The sequence below is a fragment of the Centruroides vittatus genome, unplaced genomic scaffold (assembly GCF_030686945.1).
Source record: "Centruroides vittatus isolate TY-2023 unplaced genomic scaffold, ASM3068694v2 scaffold_2890, whole genome shotgun sequence".
Lineage (NCBI taxonomy): Eukaryota > Metazoa > Arthropoda > Arachnida > Scorpiones > Buthidae > Centruroides > Centruroides vittatus.
Window position 1 is genome coordinate 22,087 of NW_027122694.1, and position 11,171 is coordinate 33,257.

The 11,171-nt window shown below is 32.8% G+C and overlaps 3 protein-coding genes across 3 annotated transcripts; all 3 read left to right on the top strand.

Annotated features, from left to right (window-relative positions):
- The first annotated feature begins 224 nt into the window (after positions 1–224).
- LOC136987914 (uncharacterized) lies at positions 225–1,000 on the top strand. Its single transcript, XM_067285688.1, has 3 exons — positions 225–306; positions 394–449; positions 532–1,000. The coding sequence occupies exons 1-3, from the start codon at positions 273–275 to the stop codon at positions 898–900; spliced, it is 459 nt and encodes a 152-aa protein (XP_067141789.1). The 5' UTR covers positions 225–272; the 3' UTR covers positions 901–1,000.
- A 3,257-nt stretch (positions 1,001–4,257) lies between these two features.
- LOC136987913 (uncharacterized) lies at positions 4,258–5,033 on the top strand. The gene is made up of 3 exons (XM_067285687.1): positions 4,258–4,339; positions 4,427–4,482; positions 4,565–5,033. Exons 1-3 carry the CDS (start codon positions 4,306–4,308, stop codon positions 4,931–4,933), a joined length of 459 nt encoding a protein of 152 aa, XP_067141788.1. The 5' UTR covers positions 4,258–4,305; the 3' UTR covers positions 4,934–5,033.
- Positions 5,034–8,290: 3,257 nt separating this feature from the next.
- LOC136987912 (uncharacterized) lies at positions 8,291–9,066 on the top strand. Its single transcript, XM_067285686.1, has 3 exons — positions 8,291–8,372; positions 8,460–8,515; positions 8,598–9,066. The coding sequence occupies exons 1-3, from the start codon at positions 8,339–8,341 to the stop codon at positions 8,964–8,966; spliced, it is 459 nt and encodes a 152-aa protein (XP_067141787.1). The 5' UTR covers positions 8,291–8,338; the 3' UTR covers positions 8,967–9,066.
- The last annotated feature ends 2,105 nt before the right edge of the window (positions 9,067–11,171 follow it).

Consider the following 11,171-nt stretch of genomic DNA (forward strand, 5'->3'; position numbering starts at 1 on the left):
AATGTATATAATACTGCTTTGAAAATCGCTTGATCGATTGTACTTTATGAATTGCAATTTATCGAACAATTTTAATTACAAAATAATTTAAGCAATTATGATGACTAAATTGACCAACCTTTCTGCTTTTTCATGCAATTCCCTGGATTTCTTACAAAATTTATATTAAGTAACATCATTTTGAAAAGTATATATACGTGAGTTTTGTTCCCATTCTCAACAGTTTCTTCAGTATTTACCGTATAACTCACCACCGACAACCGACATACAAGATGAATAAAATGTTATTCATGTACGCTTTCTTAGGTAAGTGTTTTTAATTTAAATTCTTATCTGTTCTAATTAATTAATACGTATTTATTATATCACTACGTGTACAACACTTATTTGCAGGAATTATCTTGTTATACAATGTTGGAGATGTTGTGACAGAAAACGAATATTATGAAGTTAGTATAATTTTACAATAGTTATGAATCGTAGACATAAGTTACGTTTTCATGTCAAATACTAAACTTTTGCTGTTTTCAGAAGGAAGAATTAATTTCCAATTTGTTTACGTCGAAAGATCCCGTAGATGATCTGGGAAAGGACATTGATTCTCTAGAATCTGATTTAGGAAAGGACAGCCCGAACAAAACAGTTCTAACTGAAGAAATTGAAGAAACTGAAAAAGTTGTCGATAAACTAAAAGATCCTTCACTTGAAAGTGACGAAAAAGACTTGATTGCGGAATTAAATGAATTGAAATCGGATTTGAAAACTGCATCAATTAAATTAATAAAAGACGAATGTAAAAAAGCAAAGAAAGTTATTGAAGGCATTTGGGCAAAATTGAAGAAAAAAATAGTGGCTACGTTTTCCTCGGATAGTCGTACACGTACAACTAAATCCATATAAAATTATATGTGTACAGTTGTATTCAGAAAGAATTCTGATATTTATTTATTATGTTAATCTATTTACTAGATATTGTATATGTAGCTAATTATGAATATTATTTAAAATATAGAACATTGTAATTAGTCATGTTACACATGTTATTAAAAGAAAATAAATTCAAATATTGTGATTAATTATTTTTCTTTTATGACATCATCAGAATGGTTAATAATGTGTAATTGATTCAACATGAGATTGCAATTGGGTAATAACAACTGTGCCTATTTAATGGGTGATAGGCTAATTGTGCCCACCAGTGACCGAGCGGTTCTGTCGCTAAACACGGTCGCGGGTTTGCGCCGTGCTCGGACGGGATGGCCACGTGGAGTTTTCGGGTTTTCTCCACGTCTGTAACGCCTAAATAGCAGCCAGTTTTCCTTACAAGACTTCCCGGAAGGCATTCTTTCTCCTCGCGTATCATCGCGCTCCAGAGAATGGGGCACCACTCTGGTTGTAACTTCCCCCAGGATACACCTTGGCGCGTCACTAACCACTTATTAACCTGCGCAAGGTGCACGCCGACGTTAGGATGTTCTTATATGACAGGCAGAGTGAGGAGAATTGGGTCGGATAATGGCGCGAAAGTTTGCTACTCGTGAGAATGATTAATCTGTAGAGTTTTGTTAGTAATAATTAAAGTCAAAGAATGCAACTGCATTAAAAGTTTGGTCGCTGGATAATATCAGCACTCTCTAGTAACGGCTGTGTAGGCAGTAGTTTATGATCTGGTTAAACCGATAATTATTATTTATTTGTTTATTGTATTTTACTTTTTTTTTGTAATTGATAGCATGGTAATGAGGATATTTTTGTTTAATATTTTGGGCTGTGTAATAATGTTTTTAACTTTAAAAAAGCGAAACAATCTCTTTCCGAAACAGAAAAGCAAACGTGGATAGCAAAGATAAACCTTTAATCAATTTATTAATTTAATTTATTTACATTCGTTTAATACAATTGTAAAATAGAATTAACAAAATTGTTGTTCAATAAAATTCTGAAATGCAGAAATATAAACTAATTTAAAATTTTTCAATAATGATATCCAAAGTTCTCATCTATAAAATACAACAACAAAAACGACTACATAATTATAGTTTACATATAAACTTATGTCTATAAATTTTATTTAGTTTATATTTTAGCAAAGGATAATACAGTGGGTGATCGGTTAACGAACATAATCCGTTCCAACACTTTGTTCGCTATCCGAATTGTTCGTTCACCGATTATCGATTTACCATAGGTTTTTATGGGAATTTGATTAATTCGTACTGGAGACCCACAAAAATAAAAAAATACATACTTTCGTACTACGTTTATTTATATGTAATAATAAAAATACATAAATTCACAGTCTTACATTTTTATTACTAATGTTTTTTCCGTTTGTGAGGGTTAAAAAATCTGTCTAATGTCGATTGCTTTTTCTCTCTTCTTCTGGATTTTTCAGAAGTAATTAATAGCATTGTATTTGTAGAGATGTCCCTAGCCTATTAACCTCACCTGGTTTGGATGCAGTTCTAAGACCGTTGTTCTGACATCCTCCCCTTTTCTTCAAAAGATGTATAACAGCGTATCAGCATTAATCCTCTTTTTCAGAAGAAAACATATCTCGCCGAGTTTCTTGGTGTTCTTCTGTCGTCAGATGAAGTTCAGGTTCCATTATGAGCTCTTCAATGTTATTTATTTCTCAGATATGATTTTTGTTACTCTTTAAGCTGCTTGAGTCTTCTTGATAATACAGTATCTTTCTTAGGTAAGATTGAACTGCGGCCTACTGTAGACCTATTCAAGCCATACTGCCCAGGAACATCAGATATCAGACATCTTCTTCCCACTCTCTATCTTAGCTATTATACTGTCACCTTTCGAAAATGAAAACCGACGCAAAACTTAACGAGTGCCCGCCGACAATCTCGAAAATACTATAAAAAATTGTTTCTGTCAGAGAAATAAAAGGCTGGAATTACAAGGGAGAGTTTCAAAGTTCGGAGGAATACTATTCAATCAGTATATACCGGGTTGAGTGTCCATGTCGATGTCTCCCGCGCTCCGAAAAGTTTCGAATTGTTGCCTGTAGACAGGAGAAGACCAATCAGTATCCACCATTTTACGTCCCTTCTTCTTGTGTTTGTTCTGTGAGGTGTTCGTTGTCCGAACTTTAGCGAAGATTAAGATTATTACGTTATAGTCAACCTTACCCGTTTTCACAGAATGCAAGAATTGGGTCCCCCTGTTTCCAGACTAATTAGAAAATTTTTAGATGGGTTTAAAAATATGTTCGGTTTTTTGCAAAAACGAAAGAAACTGCATCTGCGTCTCGTACGTCGCTTTCTCTTAACATTTCCATTGTTACTTAACACTTCCATTGTTGATGGAAGTGTTAAGCCTTAATCCTGTCTCTCTCCCCCTTGGGGAGGAATTTCGAAAAATCCCTTCTTAGTGTGCGTTGTCGTGAGGTACCCTAACTGTGTACCAAATTTCAACTTTCAACTCCTAACCGTTTCGGCTCTGCGCTGATTATTATTATTATTATTATCAACTCGTCTCGATTATATACATAGATTTATCAATGAAATTTGGATAACTTCAAATCTGCGTAATGTAATTTGTGTTTTGTATGAACATTATTTCGAGATTACTTCCACCACTTTTTTGTCTCACTTTATCTCTTCAAACAGTAAATTTCTTAAAAAGAATCAAAAACACCAACATTCGAATTTATATAAATCGCAAATGGCGAATTAAATTTTATAAAATTTTATTATGTTGAAACAATTAGAAGATGCTGAATGCGAAGAAAAATTTTTTATTGCCATTTTTTGTAAATATTTTAAGTATCGCAATTAAACTTTCGATATAAAAATTAGGCCAAAACATCAGTTATAAAAATCGCAATACATTTTTTGAATATTGCTTAAAATTGAATTAAAAGTTAAATTATTTTATGAGTAGTAATTATTAAGAGATCATCAAAAATTAACAATAAAACAGGACATAGTATAAGATATAGATATGTTAATTAATATGAAACGTTTTGACTTTTTCGGGAGTTACACATTAATAATTTTTTTGCGATTGAAAATACAATGTATATAATACTGCTTTGAAAATCGCTTGATCGATTGTACTTTATGAATTGCAATTTATCGAACAATTTTAATTACAAAATAATTTAAGCAATTATGATGACTAAATTGACCAACCTTTCTGCTTTTTCATGCAATTCCCTGGATTTCTTACAAAATTTATATTAAGTAACATCATTTTGAAAAGTATATATACGTGAGTTTTGTTCCCATTCTCAACAGTTTCTTCAGTATTTACCGTATAACTCACCACCGACAACCGACATACAAGATGAATAAAATGTTATTCATGTACGCTTTCTTAGGTAAGTGTTTTTAATTTAAATTCTTATCTGTTCTAATTAATTAATACGTATTTATTATATCACTACGTGTACAACACTTATTTGCAGGAATTATCTTGTTATACAATGTTGGAGATGTTGTGACAGAAAACGAATATTATGAAGTTAGTATAATTTTACAATAGTTATGAATCGTAGACATAAGTTACGTTTTCATGTCAAATACTAAACTTTTGCTGTTTTCAGAAGGAAGAATTAATTTCCAATTTGTTTACGTCGAAAGATCCCGTAGATGATCTGGGAAAGGACATTGATTCTCTAGAATCTGATTTAGGAAAGGACAGCCCGAACAAAACAGTTCTAACTGAAGAAATTGAAGAAACTGAAAAAGTTGTCGATAAACTAAAAGATCCTTCACTTGAAAGTGACGAAAAAGACTTGATTGCGGAATTAAATGAATTGAAATCGGATTTGAAAACTGCATCAATTAAATTAATAAAAGACGAATGTAAAAAAGCAAAGAAAGTTATTGAAGGCATTTGGGCAAAATTGAAGAAAAAAATAGTGGCTACGTTTTCCTCGGATAGTCGTACACGTACAACTAAATCCATATAAAATTATATGTGTACAGTTGTATTCAGAAAGAATTCTGATATTTATTTATTATGTTAATCTATTTACTAGATATTGTATATGTAGCTAATTATGAATATTATTTAAAATATAGAACATTGTAATTAGTCATGTTACACATGTTATTAAAAGAAAATAAATTCAAATATTGTGATTAATTATTTTTCTTTTATGACATCATCAGAATGGTTAATAATGTGTAATTGATTCAACATGAGATTGCAATTGGGTAATAACAACTGTGCCTATTTAATGGGTGATAGGCTAATTGTGCCCACCAGTGACCGAGCGGTTCTGTCGCTAAACACGGTCGCGGGTTTGCGCCGTGCTCGGACGGGATGGCCACGTGGAGTTTTCGGGTTTTCTCCACGTCTGTAACGCCTAAATAGCAGCCAGTTTTCCTTACAAGACTTCCCGGAAGGCATTCTTTCTCCTCGCGTATCATCGCGCTCCAGAGAATGGGGCACCACTCTGGTTGTAACTTCCCCCAGGATACACCTTGGCGCGTCACTAACCACTTATTAACCTGCGCAAGGTGCACGCCGACGTTAGGATGTTCTTATATGACAGGCAGAGTGAGGAGAATTGGGTCGGATAATGGCGCGAAAGTTTGCTACTCGTGAGAATGATTAATCTGTAGAGTTTTGTTAGTAATAATTAAAGTCAAAGAATGCAACTGCATTAAAAGTTTGGTCGCTGGATAATATCAGCACTCTCTAGTAACGGCTGTGTAGGCAGTAGTTTATGATCTGGTTAAACCGATAATTATTATTTATTTGTTTATTGTATTTTACTTTTTTTTTGTAATTGATAGCATGGTAATGAGGATATTTTTGTTTAATATTTTGGGCTGTGTAATAATGTTTTTAACTTTAAAAAAGCGAAACAATCTCTTTCCGAAACAGAAAAGCAAACGTGGATAGCAAAGATAAACCTTTAATCAATTTATTAATTTAATTTATTTACATTCGTTTAATACAATTGTAAAATAGAATTAACAAAATTGTTGTTCAATAAAATTCTGAAATGCAGAAATATAAACTAATTTAAAATTTTTCAATAATGATATCCAAAGTTCTCATCTATAAAATACAACAACAAAAACGACTACATAATTATAGTTTACATATAAACTTATGTCTATAAATTTTATTTAGTTTATATTTTAGCAAAGGATAATACAGTGGGTGATCGGTTAACGAACATAATCCGTTCCAACACTTTGTTCGCTATCCGAATTGTTCGTTCACCGATTATCGATTTACCATAGGTTTTTATGGGAATTTGATTAATTCGTACTGGAGACCCACAAAAATAAAAAAATACATACTTTCGTACTACGTTTATTTATATGTAATAATAAAAATACATAAATTCACAGTCTTACATTTTTATTACTAATGTTTTTTCCGTTTGTGAGGGTTAAAAAATCTGTCTAATGTCGATTGCTTTTTCTCTCTTCTTCTGGATTTTTCAGAAGTAATTAATAGCATTGTATTTGTAGAGATGTCCCTAGCCTATTAACCTCACCTGGTTTGGATGCAGTTCTAAGACCGTTGTTCTGACATCCTCCCCTTTTCTTCAAAAGATGTATAACAGCGTATCAGCATTAATCCTCTTTTTCAGAAGAAAACATATCTCGCCGAGTTTCTTGGTGTTCTTCTGTCGTCAGATGAAGTTCAGGTTCCATTATGAGCTCTTCAATGTTATTTATTTCTCAGATATGATTTTTGTTACTCTTTAAGCTGCTTGAGTCTTCTTGATAATACAGTATCTTTCTTAGGTAAGATTGAACTGCGGCCTACTGTAGACCTATTCAAGCCATACTGCCCAGGAACATCAGATATCAGACATCTTCTTCCCACTCTCTATCTTAGCTATTATACTGTCACCTTTCGAAAATGAAAACCGACGCAAAACTTAACGAGTGCCCGCCGACAATCTCGAAAATACTATAAAAAATTGTTTCTGTCAGAGAAATAAAAGGCTGGAATTACAAGGGAGAGTTTCAAAGTTCGGAGGAATACTATTCAATCAGTATATACCGGGTTGAGTGTCCATGTCGATGTCTCCCGCGCTCCGAAAAGTTTCGAATTGTTGCCTGTAGACAGGAGAAGACCAATCAGTATCCACCATTTTACGTCCCTTCTTCTTGTGTTTGTTCTGTGAGGTGTTCGTTGTCCGAACTTTAGCGAAGATTAAGATTATTACGTTATAGTCAACCTTACCCGTTTTCACAGAATGCAAGAATTGGGTCCCCCTGTTTCCAGACTAATTAGAAAATTTTTAGATGGGTTTAAAAATATGTTCGGTTTTTTGCAAAAACGAAAGAAACTGCATCTGCGTCTCGTACGTCGCTTTCTCTTAACATTTCCATTGTTACTTAACACTTCCATTGTTGATGGAAGTGTTAAGCCTTAATCCTGTCTCTCTCCCCCTTGGGGAGGAATTTCGAAAAATCCCTTCTTAGTGTGCGTTGTCGTGAGGTACCCTAACTGTGTACCAAATTTCAACTTTCAACTCCTAACCGTTTCGGCTCTGCGCTGATTATTATTATTATTATTATCAACTCGTCTCGATTATATACATAGATTTATCAATGAAATTTGGATAACTTCAAATCTGCGTAATGTAATTTGTGTTTTGTATGAACATTATTTCGAGATTACTTCCACCACTTTTTTGTCTCACTTTATCTCTTCAAACAGTAAATTTCTTAAAAAGAATCAAAAACACCAACATTCGAATTTATATAAATCGCAAATGGCGAATTAAATTTTATAAAATTTTATTATGTTGAAACAATTAGAAGATGCTGAATGCGAAGAAAAATTTTTTATTGCCATTTTTTGTAAATATTTTAAGTATCGCAATTAAACTTTCGATATAAAAATTAGGCCAAAACATCAGTTATAAAAATCGCAATACATTTTTTGAATATTGCTTAAAATTGAATTAAAAGTTAAATTATTTTATGAGTAGTAATTATTAAGAGATCATCAAAAATTAACAATAAAACAGGACATAGTATAAGATATAGATATGTTAATTAATATGAAACGTTTTGACTTTTTCGGGAGTTACACATTAATAATTTTTTTGCGATTGAAAATACAATGTATATAATACTGCTTTGAAAATCGCTTGATCGATTGTACTTTATGAATTGCAATTTATCGAACAATTTTAATTACAAAATAATTTAAGCAATTATGATGACTAAATTGACCAACCTTTCTGCTTTTTCATGCAATTCCCTGGATTTCTTACAAAATTTATATTAAGTAACATCATTTTGAAAAGTATATATACGTGAGTTTTGTTCCCATTCTCAACAGTTTCTTCAGTATTTACCGTATAACTCACCACCGACAACCGACATACAAGATGAATAAAATGTTATTCATGTACGCTTTCTTAGGTAAGTGTTTTTAATTTAAATTCTTATCTGTTCTAATTAATTAATACGTATTTATTATATCACTACGTGTACAACACTTATTTGCAGGAATTATCTTGTTATACAATGTTGGAGATGTTGTGACAGAAAACGAATATTATGAAGTTAGTATAATTTTACAATAGTTATGAATCGTAGACATAAGTTACGTTTTCATGTCAAATACTAAACTTTTGCTGTTTTCAGAAGGAAGAATTAATTTCCAATTTGTTTACGTCGAAAGATCCCGTAGATGATCTGGGAAAGGACATTGATTCTCTAGAATCTGATTTAGGAAAGGACAGCCCGAACAAAACAGTTCTAACTGAAGAAATTGAAGAAACTGAAAAAGTTGTCGATAAACTAAAAGATCCTTCACTTGAAAGTGACGAAAAAGACTTGATTGCGGAATTAAATGAATTGAAATCGGATTTGAAAACTGCATCAATTAAATTAATAAAAGACGAATGTAAAAAAGCAAAGAAAGTTATTGAAGGCATTTGGGCAAAATTGAAGAAAAAAATAGTGGCTACGTTTTCCTCGGATAGTCGTACACGTACAACTAAATCCATATAAAATTATATGTGTACAGTTGTATTCAGAAAGAATTCTGATATTTATTTATTATGTTAATCTATTTACTAGATATTGTATATGTAGCTAATTATGAATATTATTTAAAATATAGAACATTGTAATTAGTCATGTTACACATGTTATTAAAAGAAAATAAATTCAAATATTGTGATTAATTATTTTTCTTTTATGACATCATCAGAATGGTTAATAATGTGTAATTGATTCAACATGAGATTGCAATTGGGTAATAACAACTGTGCCTATTTAATGGGTGATAGGCTAATTGTGCCCACCAGTGACCGAGCGGTTCTGTCGCTAAACACGGTCGCGGGTTTGCGCCGTGCTCGGACGGGATGGCCACGTGGAGTTTTCGGGTTTTCTCCACGTCTGTAACGCCTAAATAGCAGCCAGTTTTCCTTACAAGACTTCCCGGAAGGCATTCTTTCTCCTCGCGTATCATCGCGCTCCAGAGAATGGGGCACCACTCTGGTTGTAACTTCCCCCAGGATACACCTTGGCGCGTCACTAACCACTTATTAACCTGCGCAAGGTGCACGCCGACGTTAGGATGTTCTTATATGACAGGCAGAGTGAGGAGAATTGGGTCGGATAATGGCGCGAAAGTTTGCTACTCGTGAGAATGATTAATCTGTAGAGTTTTGTTAGTAATAATTAAAGTCAAAGAATGCAACTGCATTAAAAGTTTGGTCGCTGGATAATATCAGCACTCTCTAGTAACGGCTGTGTAGGCAGTAGTTTATGATCTGGTTAAACCGATAATTATTATTTATTTGTTTATTGTATTTTACTTTTTTTTTGTAATTGATAGCATGGTAATGAGGATATTTTTGTTTAATATTTTGGGCTGTGTAATAATGTTTTTAACTTTAAAAAAGCGAAACAATCTCTTTCCGAAACAGAAAAGCAAACGTGGATAGCAAAGATAAACCTTTAATCAATTTATTAATTTAATTTATTTACATTCGTTTAATACAATTGTAAAATAGAATTAACAAAATTGTTGTTCAATAAAATTCTGAAATGCAGAAATATAAACTAATTTAAAATTTTTCAATAATGATATCCAAAGTTCTCATCTATAAAATACAACAACAAAAACGACTACATAATTATAGTTTACATATAAACTTATGTCTATAAATTTTATTTAGTTTATATTTTAGCAAAGGATAATACAGTGGGTGATCGGTTAACGAACATAATCCGTTCCAACACTTTGTTCGCTATCCGAATTGTTCGTTCACCGATTATCGATTTACCATAGGTTTTTATGGGAATTTGATTAATTCGTACTGGAGACCCACAAAAATAAAAAAATACATACTTTCGTACTACGTTTATTTATATGTAATAATAAAAATACATAAATTCACAGTCTTACATTTTTATTACTAATGTTTTTTCCGTTTGTGAGGGTTAAAAAATCTGTCTAATGTCGATTGCTTTTTCTCTCTTCTTCTGGATTTTTCAGAAGTAATTAATAGCATTGTATTTGTAGAGATGTCCCTAGCCTATTAACCTCACCTGGTTTGGATGCAGTTCTAAGACCGTTGTTCTGACATCCTCCCCTTTTCTTCAAAAGATGTATAACAGCGTATCAGCATTAATCCTCTTTTTCAGAAGAAAACATATCTCGCCGAGTTTCTTGGTGTTCTTCTGTCGTCAGATGAAGTTCAGGTTCCATTATGAGCTCTTCAATGTTATTTATTTCTCAGATATGATTTTTGTTACTCTTTAAGCTGCTTGAGTCTTCTTGATAATACAGTATCTTTCTTAGATAAGATTGAACTGCGGCCTACTGTAGACCTATTCAAGCCATACTGCCCAGGAACATCAGATATCAGACATCTTCTTCCCACTCTCTATCTTAGCTATTATACTGTCACCTTTCGAAAATGAAAACCGACGCAAAACTTAACGAGTGCCCGCCGACAATCTCGAAAATACTATAAAAAATTGTTTCTGTCAGAGAAATAAAAGGCTGGAATTACAAGGGAGAGTTTCAAAGTTCGGAGGAATACTATTCAATCAGTATATACCGGGTTGAGTGTCCATGTCGATGTCTCCCGCGCTCCGAATAGTTTCGAATTGTTGCCTGTAGACAGGAGAAGACCAATCAGTATCCACCATTTTACGTCCCTTCTTCTTGTGTTTGTTCTGTGAGGTGTTCGTTGTCCGAAC